This window comes from Perca flavescens, chromosome 14, assembly GCF_004354835.1.
Source record: "Perca flavescens isolate YP-PL-M2 chromosome 14, PFLA_1.0, whole genome shotgun sequence".
NCBI classification, from domain to species: Eukaryota; Metazoa; Chordata; class Actinopteri; order Perciformes; family Percidae; genus Perca; species Perca flavescens.
The window spans coordinates 9,964,668-9,983,762 of NC_041344.1; the positions used below are offsets into that span (position 1 = coordinate 9,964,668).

Below are 19,095 nucleotides of genomic sequence, written 5' to 3' on the forward strand. Positions count from 1 at the left end.
AATTAACAAAACAATCATGAGTTGTTGCCGTATTTATTGTTTTTCACTGTATATGCTTTTGCCACAGACATTTAACACACTATATTCCTTATAACAAAAACAGTGCCCTGAAAGTTACAAAAACAAAACACAATACCAAAAACATTAAAACAAAAAGTACCAAATAAACTTAATAATTTAAATTCATAGAGGAAATTTATAAACAAAGGACTTGCAGAGAGATGATATCAGTCTCAACTGTAATAAACAATGTGTTACAAAACACTTTTTGAAAATAATTGCAAGATCAATGGCTCATATTAAAACATTTCTGAAGCAATCTGCATTAAAGATGAACAATTTGTATAATTATAATTATTATCCTTTCACATTATAAATGGTAAAACTTGTATCACCATGGAAGATTTGATAGAGTCACAGTTTAATTCAAATCAATTTGAAATGATGCTCTTTACTACCTTGTTTTCACTTGATGTATACACTCCATAAAAAGAGGGAGTATGTAAGTAATTCTTGTATGTAATACTGCATATATTTTGTGTGTATCCTAATTTCCTATCACTTGCATACAGAATAGGATACAAACTACAGCTACAGCAAACACTAGGACCAGTGTATTTACAAATGCAGTGTCCAGAGAGCAAACTGCAGTCAGAATGGACGACTGATCGCTGGATATCTCAGAGGTGTCATCTCCTGAAGGACTCATTAGTCTGAGAAGTGGGAGAGGAGCTGGAGGCTTCAGAAGCGGCAGTCCTTCCCTCCTCTGCTCCTCCAAGGCGTTGATGAGGAAAGACAGCGCTTTTTTGGGGAAGACAGCCGCGGAGAAGAGGTTGTAGTCAGGAACGAAGAAGTGAGGGAGGAAGCCTTTGCAAGCGTAACACTGCAGAGCCCCGAGGAGGTTCAGGAAGCAGGCGGGGAGCTGCTGGCAAGCCCACATGGAGTCGTCAAACCTGACAGGGGGAAGAAGACGTCAGAGAAATGATGATACTGACAGATATTTATCAGTAGTTTTTACAACCTGTACTACTAATACCATTTCAAACACCACTACAACTTCTATTCCTACAACAAACTACCAATGATTGCTAAATAAGGCTGCAACTGGTGATTATTTGTATTATTTATTAATAATCTGAACTTCATTAATTGATTAATTCATAACCCTTGGGCATAGGGACATTTTTTTGATTTTTAATAATTGTTGTTTGGTCCCATGGCCATCACATAATAAAACAATGCATTCTATTATATCAGGCTTTCAAGAGCCCTGGCTTCATAATTGTAGTTTTTACTATTTTTCACCATATTGAGCCATTTTCTCACGTTTGCACAATGGGGCAAATACATGCTATTATCAAGGATTTCAATAGGGGCACTTCTGTGCTTACATGCATCTACTAATGATTTCATTGATTAATCTGACAGCTTCAGTAAAATGCCAAGAAAATAGTAAAAAATGATGAAAAGATGTCTTTTAACCTTCCAAAACTGACTCTTTTGGCCACTTGGGGGCAGTGGAAACAAGTTAAAACATACATAAATGTGATGACAATGACATGTCATCACGTTTTAGGTTGATATGTTAGCAAACAGTTGCTTTTTCCACCTCCAGCTGACACGGAGCAACTTTATCATTAATTTGTAATTGTGTTCTGTCCAATTTTCACTCTCTTTTAGCTCTGTTTTGGGTCTCTACCAACTCCTGCAGTAAATATCTATCTCTTTAGGTGCTTAATGCTCCACTTTATTCACCAGCTAGTCTCTAACTGTGTATGTACGCTGTTTGGTGCTGAGCAGGTTGTGTAAAGTGGGTTTTTAGAGTTTTTTTCACTGAAAACGACGTTATGAGAGCGGTGAGAGTGAGCCAAAAGAGTAAGGTTGCAGACTGGGCAGCTAAACAATGAGCTGAAACTTGTTGTAAAGCTCTGAAAAGCCGAGCAGAGCTGCACATTCGTGATAATTATCTGTGTGTTCATCACTATGACTTCTTTCACATTGTAACATTGTTTATATTTATAACAATATAGATAATAGATGCTTTTAATGCACAAATAATATTCACTTAACAGTGATCTACAACTATTAGCACTTTTACTGAAACCGTTACTGCTACAACGTCCACACATCAGTACTGCTGTTACAACAGCTACTTACAAGACTTCTACAACAACAACTGGTGCTCTTGTTTCCATTACCATCACAATGACGATATTTTAATAATAATTACCTAATGGACAGGGTGTGGAGGAAGGCGGTCTTCCCATGGTACGAGCAGAGGTGATCCAGCTCATTGGGGAAACGTTGTTTCAGGCCCTCAATCAGAGACTTGAGGAGCATCAAGCACGGTTTACTACCAGAGAGAAGATTACATCATTTATTGTAAAAGGGCCACAAGAAAAACTATTTATTCCAAATTAATTTGTCGACAGTTTATCTAAAAACTAGAAAAGCTTCTTCAATTGGCGGCTTTTATAATGTCCTTTTTCAAATCTCTTCACCTTTTGTGCTTCTATTAAATTGTTGACTATGTACAGAATTCACCTTTAACAAGGCGCGCTTTATAAAGGGTTTAAAAGTTGTAAGTAATTTTATTTTTGGTTCAACAATAATTTAGACTGGTTAGAAACCAAATAAACATAGTTGTGGCTGCCAGGTTTGAAAAATCCTTTGTGTTTGGTATAATGCAGTTATTCATGATGGTAATAAATGTTTATCTTTAATAAGCCATCACGTATGTAGTTATAAATGTTAATTAGTCATTAATAAAAGGTTTTATTATCAAATCTGAAGTCTAATAAGTTAAGTTAATAAATGGATTGCTTACAGCCCTTTTCTGGTCAAATGATCGACCATGCAAAGAGATTTTTCACAACCTGGCAACCTAAACGCTTGTCTTATTACTCTGATCTATATAGCATTTGTAAAGGATTTCTTAAAAAATCAAACCATTAATTAAAACTAAGAAACCCTTTATAAAAAGTGTCTCATTAGAAAGCGGTACAGAAAATGCTATAAATACTAAACATGCAATCAGTTGCATTTTTAAAGCGCTTTTATCAACACGTTACTATTCAAGTGATACCACACTGTCCTGTGTGACGCTGCACGGCTCTCCTACAGCTAACTAAACGATTCGATTAACAAAGACGTTGATGAGTGGGACAATGTGAAAATAAACAGTGCAGAGTCTCACCGGCAGCATTTGGTGGCTTTGCTCTCACAGCAGGTTTTCTTGTTGCCGTGGCTCCTGATGATTTTCTTCTCAACGTGAGAGAAAGAAATCCTCCAACTTTCTATGACAGACGGAGAAAATCAAGCTGAAGGGATGATGTCAGCGTAAAAACAACTTCAGGTCGACCACCGAGTTTGTTTTTTCTTGCAGAAACATCATCGACAAATAAACTGACTTCTTTATTTCGTCACAGTCACTGCTATTCACGTACGACAACAGCCAGACCGACGTTTCTCTCACCTTTGGCGTCCTCGCTGAGGTTGCGTCCTTTGAGCCTCTTTGGTATGAAGTAACACGGTAAACTTTTGATTTCTAGGCGAACCTTCCTTCCCAGCCATTTGTCCACATCTGGACCGTGACACTCAGGGAGCGGCCAGCAGCCCTGAGACTGAACCTTTAGACAGGTGTTACATTAAGGTCAATACTACTGTCACTATTACTACCTGTACTACTATTACTACCTCTTCCGTTACATTAGTACACAGCACCGCTACTACTGCCTTTACAATTATGACTTATAATGCTACTACGAGAGGTAAAAGTATCAGCTTTTTATAAAACAAACTAGAGTACTAAAGTAAAGTTAGCTAAGTATTTTAGAAGTAAACAAAACATTATTATCCAGTGGTGGAAAGCAAATGGGTTCATTTATTTATAAACTTAAGTACAATTTTGAGGTACTTGTACTTTACTTCAGTGTTTCGATTGTATGTTTCTTTAAACTTCTACTCCACTGCATTTCAGAAGCAAATATTATACTTTTTACTACACTACGTTTTAAAACTTTTGTTACTACAAAGTACTTTGCATAATTTGGCTCTTTTGCCCATACAAGGGAAGGAATCACTGGAGCCTCATACACCAACACTTTAGTAAATGTACAAAGTTACAGTACTTTTACCTTGACACCTTACAGTGACTGAGAGTATTGGGAATGAATCGTAATAAATTAAGATGTAAATAAATCCCATTAATGTAATCTCCATAAAACCGTTAAAATACTGAAATATATGCACCCATAGTTACTGTTAACATCAAGTTAACACGGTAAAGAAAACATAGATACAGATGTGTGTATTCTATTTCATATTTAAAATATATATTAATGCATTTGGTCTTTTTTCTCTTCTAATCTCCTAAATCATATCCAGATTTTAAGTATTCTTTCTTCAGTGTCTGTAATCAGAGAACCATGGATGATTTTAAATCTCTGGATTTACACTACTCCTCATAAAACAAATGAAATGATTACCTCCAGAGCAGGAACCAGGTCCACAGAGATCAACTCATCACTGCTGATCTCCGGCCTGCACAGAGACAAAGTCACAGCTGGCGAGTGAATTCGCTTCCTGTTCACCTCCCAGCAACAGCCCTCTTCAGGCACTGGAAGCATGGATACATAAATATAGACAGTTATTCAGGTTCCCAAAGTGAGAAGGAGGTCAACAAAGTATAAAAAGAAGATAATTTCACCTCCAACAGAAAGTAGAGGACTGATGACTGTTACAGAAACAACAACAGATGAGGAATAAAAGGTGATGATCAGACCTTTGTAGGTCTTGAGAAACTTGCGGACCACGCGATACATCTCACTCAGGAACTTGCTCGATGAGACGGTGCGCTCATTCTCCAGAAGAAAGGCTTGTATGGGGCTCCGAGTGGGCCGGGAAAGATCGATCCGGTAGAAGAGGCCGCCGTGGAGGTTGGTCACGTTGACGCGTGAGGGAACCTGAAGCTTCAGCATCATGTCAAACTCATCGGGGCTGCGGATCTGAGATTCAACGCAACACAGAGACAGTGGTGGTGCTTGTTTTGTCTTCCATACACTTGGAATGTCTGTTTACTTTCTCTCTTCTCTCTACTGCCCAAACCATCATGCAACACTGATTTAATTATAAGCATAATCATTAATGTGTATCACGTTTTTGGGGGCTTTTTGGCCTTTATTTTTGACAAGACGGTTAGGTGAAAAAGGGGAGAGAGAAAGGGTAAAGACATGCAGGAAATCGTCACAGGTCGGACTCGAACCCTGGACCTCTGCGTCGAGGCATAAACCTCCAAGTACATGTGCGCCTTCTCCACCCACTGAGCCAACCCAACCACCTGTGGGGCTAATTTTAAAGACTTATGTAAATAACACATTTTCTCTACTGGAAGGGCACCCTTTTCCCAACCTTTTTGGTCTGAGGTAGCCCCACAGTTCTGTCAGATGAACTCAAATACCCCTTCATCGATTCCCAATCTGTGTTCCAAATGGATAACACTATTCATTATATAAATGTGGACATTGTTAATTTTTTCATACAATTGAACTATCAATAATTAGGTTGGTTTGGTCGACAATCCAACAACTAACACTCGGAGTGAAGCTGAATGTTACAACTATTTATCCGTTACTTTTAGTTAATCATTTGAACTGTTTAGTCATTTCTTTTAGCTATTTATTTCTAGCATTACTTTAAGCTACCTGCTCAAACTTCTGTGCTCGGTTGCTAACTAACTAGTTTTTACACACATTACTTGAACATTACGTAACGACATGTAGTGTTCAGGTGTTACAGTTGACTTAATGTTAATATGTAGATATATTCGTTCAATCAAATCATAGTTTCTATTTTTTTCAAATTAGTTGAGCTACTCTGCAATCTTTCCACGTAACCCGTGGCAACTGCAGAAGTGCCCTGAACAAGTACCCCTGGTTGGGAATTGCTGCCCTTGAGGGCACTGCATCATGTTTTATCCACCATAACGTCATCCAAGGGGGCACTTTTGCTGCAGTTGCCCCCTTTGGGCCCCCCTTGAGTCCACCAGTGTTTGTAGTAGTCTCTGTGGCTGTGTTGTTGCCATCAGAAATTGTGAGTTTTAATCACAACCTCACCTTAACTTTCTCAAAGTAGCTGCCGGCGTTGAGGAAGTCAGCTGACTGGAAGAAAGGCTGATCATTGCTGCTCCGCAGGAATTTCAGCAGGTTGTCTTGGAAATCGTTGACCACCTCTGCAGCCCATCGGCAGTCGGTCATCCGGATCTTGAGGTCTTTAGCGTTGAGTTTGATCCAGCTGGTCAGCTCCGGGGAGACGGAGATTGACTCCTCAGACACTTGGGATTCCTCCTCTGCCAAGAGACAAGGACTGTAGATAAGTACATTTACTCAACTTCTGTACCTACAGTATGTACAAATTTGAGTAGGCCTAGTTTCTGTTGAGCAACATTAGACTTCTACTCCATTACAATTTAGAAATAATGTGCTGGGTTCCTTTATGTGTTGAGAAAATTCCTTTACTTCTTAAGTTAAATAAACTATTTAAAAAACTCTCTTTGATCAGCTGGAAAATGCATCGTCACAAAACTGGGCTATTTTTTTGACACCATGAAAAGTAGATTTTTGTAGCACAGCGCCGCTACAAACATATGATGATGATCTTATAGAATATGATGCATTGCTGAAGATTAAACTACCCAACATATAAAGGGGTTAAAATGAACACAACCCTAAACATCTACAGCAGGAAATGCAACATACACATTAATGCAGCACATAATACTTATTAATATAAGGATTTTTACTTGTAGTGGAGTATTTTCACAGTGTGGTATTGATACTTTTACTTAAGTAAAGGATCTAAATACTTCTACATCACTCACATCAAGCAACCATGCCAACAGAAAAAGGTATTTTGAGATGAAGATGTCAAAGTTTTACACACTAAAATGAATTTAAACTGCAGCATCACCTGCAGCTCGTTGTTGCTGAGCTTTTTGTCTCGGCCTGGCTGGTGGGAGTTGCGCAGGACTCGGCTTACGCTGCTTTGCTTCAGTCAGACTGCCCTGCACATCTCTGTCCTCTCTGTCCATAACTCACACGTCTCAGCCTTGAATATTAATCTACACGAAACAGAGAAACACCAACTTATCAAACATTAGAGACTAGTAAAAAAGTTTGGATTGAAAGGTTTTAGTGTATATGTCTGATGAAAGGACACAAGAGAACGAATTTTTCTAATGGGAAAAAGAGCATCAGGTCACTGTGATTTAAGTAAGTCACACAGCATGTACATTATTATGTTATTCAAAATACAGTATTACATAAGTTTTATAAACATTACAGTCAATCTTTACATTTGATTTGATGTATGTTTGCCTGATGTTTACTGATTATGTGCAATCCAAAATAGCAAGTTAGTAAACTAAATCTTGAGAGTGTTATGTAATAATGTATGTATTTATGTCCATCTGCAACACATTGTACAAACAATATTACTGTAATTTTTACAAGTTTGACAACTTGACAGGTTTCTTTTGGTGTTTTCCAGCTGCTAACTTAGGGTGATTCATACATCTTTGCCTCAGGGCCCACTGCTGTCTCATATAATCCATACACAAAACAACCTGTAACAGAAGTTTTCTTGGCGTGAATGTACTGTATATGTATATGGATCTTTGTGTGTTTCTATTATGTTAACTGTAGTTTGTTTGGTGTGTATATAGGCTATGTGCTGTCACCTGTGTTCTTTCAAAACGCCCAAGACAAATTTCTCCTAAGGGAGACAATAAAGTATTATCTTACTGCAAGTCACCGCAAATGGCAGAGACCAGCACAAACCAGAAGTGATCTGGTGCTTCCGGTTTTATGGTGATTTATTGTATTAGTCTTATGTCTTGTATCATTTGTCTTGTATCGTTTGTCTTGTATTTTCTTGTTGAGGTCTGAGTTTGGCCTTTTGTTGTATCTATTGTTGAGATTGTGTTTTGTCTTTTATGTCTTTGTTGTTAAGTTTTATTTATTTTAAAGGCCCATTGAGGGAAGAGCTTGGTAAATTAGCCTAGGGTATAAATGCCGTGGTGTGTGGCAGTTTATGCTACATACTTGTCCCTATACAAATAAATATGAAAAAAAGAAACCAGTGGAAGGCACGGCAAACCGTAGAAACAAATTTTGAAACCAGTACATCCTACAATGGAAACCATAAGAAACCATTACAATCTATTAGAGACCAGGTACAGAAAACATGGATAGATAAATAGGCAGATAGATTGATAAATAGGCAGATAGATAGCTAGATAAATAGGCAGATAGATCAAAATATATATAGTTAGTAAAACAGATAGATAACTCACCTGTGTTTTAGAAGCTTCTGCTGCAAACGGAGATGACTGTGTCTTTCCTTCTCTCCAGCTCTATCCATTATTTCCTTTCACTTTCAATTCCCATTAAATGTAATCCGAGGATAATGCCTCCCTCTTCCTCCCTAATGGATACCGGTCTGTCTGAAATCATTTTACGAACACTTAAAAGGTTAAAAATTGTGCCAGTTTTAGTCATAAATAACATCACTGTGTCACACTATAACTTTGAAATTCTTCACGTTATGTAGCCGTTCATCTATTGTACCAACTAAATAATAGGTTGTTATGTAACTTCTTATAGTAATGTAACAAGTTCCACAATAGGCATGCAAAAGGAAAAAAAAAAAAAAAAAAAAAAAAAAAATCACAAAAACCCTGTGCATTTATGAGGACTTGAAACCAGTCTTTTTAAGATTATTTTTGGGGCATTTTTAGGCCTTTATTGACAGGACAGCAGAAGAAATGAAAGGGGAGAGAGAGGGAATGACATGCAGCAAAGGGCCGCAGGTTGGAATCAACCTCTATATATGGGCATCCGCTCTACCAGCTGAGCTATCCGGGCGTCCTTGAAACCAGTCTTCTCAGTTGAGAGAAGATATGAGGAACTTATACAGCTGATCATGCCTGTGGTGTCATGGTTAGCTCTGAACAGATGCCAAAAATCTTTGTATCCTGGAAACTGTCTTTCAAACCAAAATTATCTTTACTTTCAGCAGATTAAGCTGGAGGAACTTGAACAGATGAAGCAAGATAAGTATTGGTTGAGAATACTGTTGAATGCTTGTAAGAAATCCTAAACTAAGAAATGGAAACACATGGAACAACAAAAAGGATACATATGTTGAGAAGGGGGGGGGGAAAAATAAATAAAAAATAATTCCAATTTACATTTCATCCTTTGGACCAGACTGTGTAAATATTAACAAATGAATCCTTGTTTTCTTTCTCATGTTATAAAGGTCTTCATGTTCATAAGGTGTTGGACTTTGTTTATGTAGTTTATAATGAACATAAACCAAATCAACATCTTATGAACACTTTTTGAAATTCAACACAACAAAAAAAGGATATTAAGAACAACAACAAAAGAAACTTCTTCATTTGGCAATTTTAAGATTTTAATTGTTTTGCTTTCAAACCAATAGTTTTCTTAAAAGGCACAAGCCTTCCTTTTCGGCGGAAACTTTTCCGATGGCTTTTCATCATTTTCATCTTCATAAGCCAGAAGACGACGTGGGGATGAAGAGGGGGTTGCTTCGGAGACAGGACTTGTTGTTGGACATCCCGCATGAGAATTCATTTCTTCTTGTCGGCCTTCAGAGCAGCCTTGGTGATCTTTCCGGCGGTGAGGTCCTTCTTCACGACCTCCTTAATGACACCGACGGCCACGGTCTGCCTCATGTCCCGCACAGCAAAACGCCCTGAGAGGAAGAGACGGACAGGCCATGAGACGCTCAAAAGATGCCGCCGATATAACCCACAACAAATGTTTGAAGAGCTATTTGTGCCCTTTATGTCCTGCCAGAACCGGAATGAATCAGTCATGATAAACAGAGGTTAATAAGAGTCTGGATGATGCTGGTCATTATTTTTTGGAAATCAACGGGAGGGACTATGGCCCGGTCCGTCCATTGGTGCGAGTGTCTGTTTATCACACAGTGAGTCTCAGAAGACGCTGATAATTTTCTAACAAAGACATGTAAAGCAGGATCCAAAATTAGCACCATTTTACCAGCCAAATGCTGGTGAAATATGAGAGTGGCTGGTAGATTTGCTTAACTCACCAACCAAAAATAAGTACAATTTTAACATTCACCAGTATTTGGCTGGAGGACAAAAAGTTAATTTTGAACCCTGCATTCCAGCCCCTAATAAAGTGTCACTACATTGTACTTTGTGTATGTGACTATTAGGATAAAGTTTGTTTAAATAAAAAACTGGAAATCAGTGGAGGCCACTTAGCACACTGGCTAGCAGGAAGTTGCAGTCGGTTTTCAATTGCTCCACGCTGCCCCCTCTGATGTAGACATGGAGTTGGACGCAGAGATGGTCTTGCTAGCTTGAGCTCATCTTCTCCACCTTCCTCTGCGTTTACATTTGAAAACTTGACCGGCCAGCTGGCTAATTAGCCTAGGCTATCAGAGTCGGCAGGAGACTGGCAAGTTGATTTCCCAAACCTGATGAGGGACTCCTAGCCACACAGCATCACCGTCTAATCTCATCCACATAAGGCACAACTAATTTTAGTAAAAATAGACAAAAAGCATAGATTTTGCAAGTTCACAGAGAGGCGACTGGAGAGAACTGCACCTTCTAACATGAAGTCATTAAAAAAAAAAAAAAAAAAAAAAACTGAGTTGAAGTTTTAAAGATAGTTGAAGTCTGTGTCAGCAGATGAAACCTCAGTGTCAATCCTTAACATTTCAGACCTGGTTGATTCAGAATTTCTATTTCAGGGAAAACAATGTAATTGTACTGCAAGAAATATTGTCTGGAGTCTGGTTGATAAAGAATTGTGCTGCATCCTGTAAATGAGAGTTATGAATTAGACTGGGTAAAGGCCTGTTTTGTCACTTGGATGCTACTTGGGGGACAAGAGGTCAGATTCTGCCTCTTCTTCCATCAGTGTGGCATGTTGCCCAGTAACACACACACACACACACACACACACACACACACACACACACACACACACACACACACACACACACACACACACACACACACACACACACACACACACACACACACACACACACACACACACACACACACACACACACACACACACACACACACACACACACACACACACACACACACACACACACACACACACACACACACACACACACACGTGTTACCTATTTCAGGAAAAGATAATAATTAACAGACATGTATTTAAATGAAAATATTTGAGATTACAGCCTTAAAGTATTTATCGTCTTTAGTCTTCAGTATCAGTTGATAAAAATCAGTTCAAGGGTCAGTTGATGTGCCGTCTCAACCCATTCTCTTAACAAAATGGGCTGTAACCTACAAATGCAGGAGAAAAATAATTTTACTCACCCAGTGGAGGATAGTTGGCGAAGGTCTCAACACACATGGGCTTCTGTGGAACCAGTTTGATAATGGAGGCGTCTCCAGACTTGATGAACTTGGGATTTTGCTCAATCACCTTGCCGGAACGACGGTCGATCTTCTCCTTGAGCTCGGCGAACTTGCAGGCAATGTGAGCGGTGTGGCAGTCCAGCACGGGGGCGTAACCCGCGCTGATCTGGCCAGGGTGGTTCAGAACAATGACCTGAAATATTAAGGTTTAAGTGCATTTAGAAAGTGTGATGAGAGCTCCCCATCCAGCATTCACTTCATGCCTGAGGTGAACACCGTTGCAGTTCCTGCTAGTGGCCAGCAGAGGTCCACCTTAAAGAAACTTTAAAGTCAAGTTCAATCGTGCTTCCTGCTTCTCTATGTTCAGTACAGGTTTATTTTCTAAATACAAATTTACAAGAAACCATCACATTCAAAAATCCAAGCCCATTTCTTCATATTCACTTCTTTTCATTTGCTCAGACTCACCTGGGCGCTAAAGTTGTCAGCTGCAATTGGAGGGTCGTTCTTGCTGTCGCCAGCCACGTTTCCACGGCGGATCTCCTTGACGGACACGTTCTTGATGTTGAAGCCGACGTTGTCACCAGGGGCAGCCTCGGCCAGGGACTCGTGGTGCATCTCCACAGACTTCACCTCAGTGGTCAGGTTGGGGGGAGAAAAGGTGACGACCATACCGGGCTTCAGGACACCGGTCTCAACGCGGCCGACGGGGACAGTTCCGATACCTGAGAGAGCAGGAGGCAATATGTTGCTACAACGCTTTTCAGTTAGCTTTAAAAGAGTCCTTGGTTTGGAGAAGATTTGACGGACACAAGAGTGTGAACTGTAATTGTAGGCTTGTCGTACAGGCTGTGAAACACTTTAGTAAGTCATTAATTAAGTAAAGTTTATTTTTATAGCACATTTAAAAATAAAAAATGCATCTTTGCACTGACCAAAGTGCTGTACATAACGCATTAGCCACAGGGTGATAAAAAAAATAAAAACACACGTACAAATTAGTGATTTAGGATAAAAAGGACATCGAAAGACAAACAATTACAAACCCAGCAGGATAAGACCATTAAGATGCCGGGAAGGCCAATATAAAAAGATGAGCCTGGCTTTAAATATCACAATTGAAGGGGCACTTCTGATGTCAGGTGGCAGTCGGTTCCACAGCTGAGGGCCAGCAACAGAAAAGGCTCGGTCACCTTTTTGCTTAAGCCGGGACCGTGGGACATGGAGGAGGCCTTGGCTGAAGGATCGGATGAATGATATCAGCTATGTAGCTGGGGGCCAGGGCGTGAAGAACTTTAAAAACCATCAACAGTATTTTAAAAATTGTATCCTAGACTGACCTGGAAGCCAGTGCAAGGAGGCTAGGACAGGTGTAATGTGTTCACGCTTTTTTGTATTCGTCAGCAGCCTAGCCGCTGCATTTTGGACCATCTGAAGCCGTGCCACCCATAGATACAGAACAATAGATATGACGTCATAACTTATGGCATAACTGTCCGCCATCTTACTAGGGTACGGTTTACAATTGTCACCTATGGCAGCAAGTATGGTTATCAGCTGTGCAGCACCTAACTGCTTTACCAGAAGGACCAAAGAGACCAGGAGGCTGCCATCACTTTCCACACTTCAGTAGGAGAAGATAGTATTTTTTCTCTTCTTTTTTTAACTATAAAATTTATAGTTAAACTATAAATAGTTACAAACTTTTCTGTATTTATAGTATAAATACAGAAAAGTTTGTGAACTAGCTAGCTAGCTAGTTACGTTGCCTAGCAACTGTTAACAGACCGGCTGAGATGTCAGTTAGTGGCGATTGCTAGCTAGCTCTTATCATTTATGAACAGCAAACATCGTTTTAGTTGATTGATTTTTTAACCTCAAATAAGACATTTAGTAACGTTAACGTTATAACAGTTTTTTTTAACACGTCGTTAATATTGACATACATACATTGACTGCTGCAGCTGATTTCACTCAATCTGTGTTAAGTTTACGTTAGTTTAAGTTAAAGTTAACTACAAGTACTGTAACGTTACACAGAGTAAAAAGTTACGTTACACAAAACAGTAGCCACATCCAGCAACACGGAGCCTAACAGACCAGCCGCACTTAGCGGTACATTTTCACCAGCTGACGTTAGCTCCCCAAACATTAGCCATGTTGAATGCTGCTGTCAGTCATCATATATTAACTATTATATTACATTACCTATCTATTGTTGTCAGCTTACCTCATGCCTTTACACGATTTTCCTTTCAGTAAAGCAAATTAAAACTTAATAATCCATGTCTTGACGAGGTAAAGTAACGTCCAGAAAGACTTCAGCAGCAAGTCTCCGCATTACTATCGTAAATGTAATTTCCATAACGTTAACGCAATGAAAATTGCGACAAGTCCATCAGCAGTTCTGGTGAAGTCATTATAGTCTTTCAACAAAAACTCATTGAAGCTAGCGAGGCTCTTCAACTACTCCGCTCATCGTCAAAACAAACTCCACGCCGGCCAGCTGACCGTAAGAAAACAAAACGCTAAACAGGAAGTAGCGGGGTTGAGGGGAAATGTGGTCTTATAGTTGAGATTGACATTAAAAAATATTTAATGTATATTAGCCATTCAGAATACCAAAGACAGTTTTTACATATTAAGTCCATGCAAAATTGAAAAAATAAAATTATCACCTGCAATATAAATGCAAAATTATGAGATTATTTTCATAATTGAACGAATTACTTGTTCTCTTGGATCTATATCAAATCAAAATTCCACCCAAATCTCTATTTTTTGTTTCTTTCTAGAAAGGCACAGTTGTCTTACAGTCATTACTTTGAATTGAAACCACTATTGATGTATTGGTAGAAAAATATAAGGATAATACAGACAACATGAGCCTCTTTCCCCATTGATTCCAATGGAAGCAATTTTAAAACTTAACCCTGGTAAGATGGCCGCCAAGTGGCTCCATCCTGGAAGGGCAAGTCAGAATTACATGTCATATCTATTGTTCTATATCTATGGTGCCACCAGAGTCAGAGGGAGACCCAAGTAGAGAGTTACTTAATAGTCTCAGCGGGAGGTTATGAAGGCATGGATGACTTTTTCCAGATCATTGTATGACAGAACAGACTTGAGTTTGGAAATGATTCTTAGTTGGTAAAAACTGGTCTTTACAACAGAAGATATTTGTTTCTCCAGGTTAAGATGAGTCTAAAATAACACCCAAGTTACATGCTTTAGGGCATTTTCACACCTGTAGTTTGATAGACTTGGTGGAATTTGGGGGTTGCATTTTTCATTTAGTTTGGTTAGTGTTAACACTGCACTTTGTACTAAACACTAAACAAATGTCACATGGTCAAAACGGTCGCTGGTCTATTAGACAAATATTTGAGAACCGGCCGACACACAGAAATTATAGAGCAACACCAAATTTATAACGTCTAAGGTTTTCTGGTTTTGCGTTGGGGTTTCTAATATTATAGAAGAAGCTGAACAATATGAGCAGCTGACAATGCAGCGAGTGAAGGAGAGGGCGGGCTCTGATCAGAGTTTTATGTCACACAGACGACGAACGAGGTATGGTCACTATAGTTAAGCCAATCTTTAAATCATGAAGTCTGTAAATTAAATTACACCCCTGTTTTCATGGGGACCAGAGTTCAGGTGTTTGGTCCGCACCAGAATTTGAATGAGCTTCAACACCACCCCTAATGAACCGGACTATCTGACAAAACGCTCCAAACAAAACGCTTGATTAAAACGGACCAGACTGCTCAGATGTGAAATCACCCTTAGATTACAGCCCATACATAGGCAGAAGTAGAAGGACTAAGAACTGGACAAGAGACAAAAGTTACAAGGTGAGGCTTTTTAACTGCGGCTGAGTCGACAGTCTCATGTACCAATCACAATTCTCCACTTTCACCATGTTTTTGCCAGAAAAAGCAGCTGTAACTTTCAATGCCTTTTGGTTTGATTTAGATAATTCTGTCTGTGTTCTGGATTGTAGCAGCGTAGTAATATGGATGTCAGCTGTGTGTTAAAACTCAATATGTGCAACAAATGTCATGTTAAGTAATATGAGGTGCTGAGCTATAATGTGATGTGACATAAGGCACAAATAAGACCCTACTTACCGCCAATCTTGTAGACGTCCTGCAGGGGCAGACGAAGGGGCTTGTCGGTGGGGCGGGCTGGAGGCAAGATGGAGTCCAGAGCCTCCAGCAGTGTGTTTCCAGTGGCATTACCATCCTTGCGCTCAACCTTCCATCCCTTGAACCAGCTCATCTACCGAGAGGTTCAAAGAAAGAAATCAGTCCATGTTCTCAATCATCAGGTTGACACAAGTTGAAAATGTCCTCACCTTGTCGCTGGCCTCCAGCATGTTGTCTCCATGCCACCCAGAGATGGGGACAAAGGCAACAGTGGCGGGGTTGTAGCCAATCTTCTTGATGTAGGTGCTCACTTCCTTGGTGATTTCCTCAAAACGCTTCTGGCTGTAAGGGGGCTCGGTGGAGTCCATCTTGTTGATTCCGACAATGAGCTGCTTCACACCCAGAGTGTAGGCCAGCAGGGCGTGCTCGCGGGTCTGGCCGTTCTTTGAGATACCGGCCTCAAACTCACCAACACCTGCAGCAACGATCAGCACACCGCAGTCGGCCTGAACAGGGAGAATATTACTATTTTTCTACAGTTAAAGCCAAAACTGATGCCAAAATGAAGGTTGTCTATGATCTGTGTGTGGTTTTCTAAAACATATGCACGGCTCCCACATATTACCTCCACTTTCAAAATGTAATGTTTGGGAATTTGCTAAGGACACAATGGAAATGAATAGAATAATAGGGATAGATTTTAGAGTTGATTTTACATGCCCTAGTCAGCTGAGCGTCTGGGATGTTAACTTCAACTTCACTTTAAAAAAATAAAGTGATTTTCTGGAATTACTACCATTCCTATTACGGGTTGCTTGTAATGTTTGCAATATGGAAAGTTAAGCATATACAGTCATTGCATCCTCTGTACCCTAACCCTGATAAGACCTTGAGTTAAACTTACTTACAATTTGAGGTATAATGTACAAACCTTAAGGTGAGAAGTCAATAAAGAACAGGTTAAAAAGGTGTGCCTTTACCTGAGAGGTACCAGTGATCATGTTCTTGATAAAGTCCCTGTGTCCAGGGGCATCAATGATGGTCACGTAGTACTTGGTGGTCTCAAACTTCCAGAGAGCGATGTCGATGGTGATACCACGCTCACGCTCAGCCTTCAGTTTGTCCAGCACCCAGGCGTACTTGAAGGAACCCTTTCCCATCTATTGTGGTTAAAACAACACAAATAGAGCAATGGAAACAGGGAAACAGGGAGAGCAACAGACAGAAGTTTAACCATAGCCATTATTAAAAATAAAAACATTTACATCATGCAAAACATATTTTTTTAAGTAATATAATTTGCTTAAAGTCAGTAATTAATTTAATTTACTATAATGTGCCTGAGCATTTTGTCCAGGGTTTGATGTAGCAAGTTATTTGAGTCTTCTAAAAAGAGATTTTAGCATTTACTTTAATATCAAGTTAACTTATTTATTGTCTTTCATGGAGATGACTAAAATAACCTTGTTAGTCTTCAATCATTACTAATTATTAAAGTTAGTACCCATTAGGCAACGTTGGTTATGATATTTGAAAAAAATCAAATGATTATGTATTTGAGGCCGATTTCCCCCCTTTTCTAGCTGTATAAGTAACATATTTTAAAATGTATGTTAAAACCTTGAACTGTAATTTATCAAAACAGGAGACATAGTCATATCATATTCTGTATAGAATAGATAGTACTCATATTTCAACAGTGGATGGCAGTTGTAACCATAAAACTAATCATCCATTTTACTTCTATGTAACTAACGTCAAGCAAAATTAGGGTAAATCCCACATACAGTAAAAGAAATAAATTACAATAAATAAATTAAAGTAAATCCTAAATCTTATCTGCTAGAATGATCGACGTAGTTAGGTTTAGGCAAGAGGAGTGGGCATTGGTTAGGGTTACCATGGTAAGCCAATCAGAAGCAGAATAAGGCGGGCCACGAGGCACGTCCTTTGACGTCGACACGTCTAGCGGATCCGATCAAGCACCTACCCAAAATTAAGGAGCACTTTACATCCGCCAAACCAGTTTCCCCACACCTGTAACGTTAATGCGTCATTGTTTGTGGCCTCGTTTTATATGGTGTGAATATTTGTTAATAACTCAAAGATAACGTAACTTGGCCTCTGATGTCTCAAAAAAACCAACCTCTTGGGCTTCCTTCTCGAACTTCTCGATGGTCCTCTTGTCGATTCCTCCGCACTTGTAGATCAGATGGCCGGTGGTGGTGGACTTGCCGGAGTCGACATGGCCAATTACCACGATGTTGAGGTGGAACTTTTGTTTTCCCATTTCGATGTACTGGTTATAAACGACACGGGGAGCAGTTATGTTGACTTAATAAAATGAAATATTCCAGGCTTAAATTAGTTTAGAAAATGAAGGTGAGCTCCGTGCGACCACCAGTCATGGACTCCAACCGTAGATATAAATACGTTGAAAGTTCTAACGTATATCTATGGACTCCAACGGTTATTAAAAAAAAAAAAAAAAAAATTAAGCTAACGTCAGCTAGCGGGCCATTAAGCACCTGCTAATCAACTCTAATCAAGCAAATGAGACGCAGTCTCGTCAAGTAGCTAACGGTGTACCTCATGTTACAGAATAGTATCAATACTACCCAATACCTCCTACTAACTCCTGTATTCAAAATTGCACTACTAGAAGTATTTAATTTGCACACGAAAAAAAAAGTATCAGTAGCCTATAGTTTTGTAAAAAATCTTAATATGAAGACCAATTGTAACTATAGTTCACCCTAAAATGTAAACTATGAGAGACCATGACATACTATTATTAGAAAATAAAGCACTCAGTGATATTTCGCCTTCTGGAAATGTAGCTAATCCAAACCATGAGATTAGCTTGCATCCAAAAACGCCCTCTCGATTTATTTCATGTAGGCTATCTAATAGCTTTTGGTGGTATTTAAGGAGTTTTGACTGCGTGTAGAAACTATACCACAACAATACAGCACTACAGTATTTTATCTCACCTGTTGACAAGCTAAATGAAAGTGGTTGATGCCTGTCGTCTCCTGCTTGATCTATCTGCACCTTCACTTACTGCTGTTTTCGTAAAAGAGGAAACACTATTCGACGGGTGACCAGACTTCTACACAACAGAAAAGTTATTTGAGGACAACGCCTTCTTTTAACCTCCTCCTCCTCCTCCTCCTCCTCCTCCTTCTCCTCCTCCTCCTGGACACATCCATAGACAGGACACATCTCATGAATAATTCGACAGCTGCTCAACCTGTTCTGTATAGCCATACATAACTGTACTTGGCCAGCTTGTTTTGCCAGTCTGGTCTTGTTCATTATATAAAACACATATTAAAAACTTGCCTTTCCCGTTTTTTTGTACACGATTGTCTCTAGTCTACTGAAGGAATGTGGCCATTAAGCATCTGCTAATCAACTCTAATCAAGCAAATGAGACAGTCTCATCAAGTAACTTTGTACCTTATCTTACAT

At 39.4% G+C, this 19,095-nt stretch overlaps 2 protein-coding genes across 2 annotated transcripts; both read right to left on the reverse strand.

The window, feature by feature from the left end:
• Nucleotides 1–19: 19 nt before the first annotated feature.
• On the reverse strand, nt 20–8,702 carry LOC114568181 (cyclic GMP-AMP synthase). The gene is made up of 9 exons (XM_028597612.1): nt 8,351–8,702; nt 6,967–7,117; nt 6,114–6,346; nt 4,784–5,006; nt 4,488–4,618; nt 3,476–3,629; nt 3,197–3,296; nt 2,231–2,353; nt 20–953 (listed from the first exon to the last, which is right to left on the reverse strand). Exons 2-9 carry the CDS (start codon nt 7,085–7,087, stop codon nt 548–550), a joined length of 1,491 nt encoding a protein of 496 aa, XP_028453413.1. The 5' UTR covers nt 7,088–7,117; nt 8,351–8,702; the 3' UTR covers nt 20–547.
• Nucleotides 8,703–9,457: 755 nt separating this feature from the next.
• On the reverse strand, nt 9,458–18,767 carry LOC114568101 (elongation factor 1-alpha). The gene is made up of 8 exons (XM_028597488.1): nt 18,615–18,767; nt 17,768–17,920; nt 16,602–16,781; nt 15,831–16,127; nt 15,604–15,754; nt 11,939–12,195; nt 11,429–11,663; nt 9,458–9,780 (listed from the first exon to the last, which is right to left on the reverse strand). The coding sequence occupies exons 2-8, from the start codon at nt 17,909–17,911 to the stop codon at nt 9,656–9,658; spliced, it is 1,389 nt and encodes a 462-aa protein (XP_028453289.1). The 5' UTR covers nt 17,912–17,920; nt 18,615–18,767; the 3' UTR covers nt 9,458–9,655.
• Between the last annotated feature and the right edge of the window lie 328 nt (nt 18,768–19,095).

Coding starts and splice junctions, on each gene's coding strand:
- LOC114568181 (XM_028597612.1), bottom strand. CDS start 7,087: ATGGACAGAGAGGACAGAGATGTGCAGGGCAGTCTGACTGAAGCAAAG. Junction 5,007..6,113: donor GCTACTTTGAGAAAGTTAAG/GTGAGGTTGTGA, acceptor GTTGAATCTCAG/ATCCGCAGCCCCGATGAGTT. Junction 954..2,230: donor CTCCACACCCTGTCCATTAG/GTAATTATTATT, acceptor TCCCCCTGTCAG/GTTTGACGACTCCATGTGGG.
- LOC114568101 (XM_028597488.1), bottom strand. CDS start 17,911: ATGGGAAAACAAAAGTTCCACCTCAACATCGTGGTAATTGGCCATGTC. Junction 11,664..11,938: donor CTGACAACTTTAGCGCCCAG/GTGAGTCTGAGC, acceptor TTAATATTTCAG/GTCATTGTTCTGAACCACCC. Junction 9,781..11,428: donor CGCCAACTATCCTCCACTGG/GTGAGTAAAATT, acceptor TCTTCCTCTCAG/GGCGTTTTGCTGTGCGGGAC.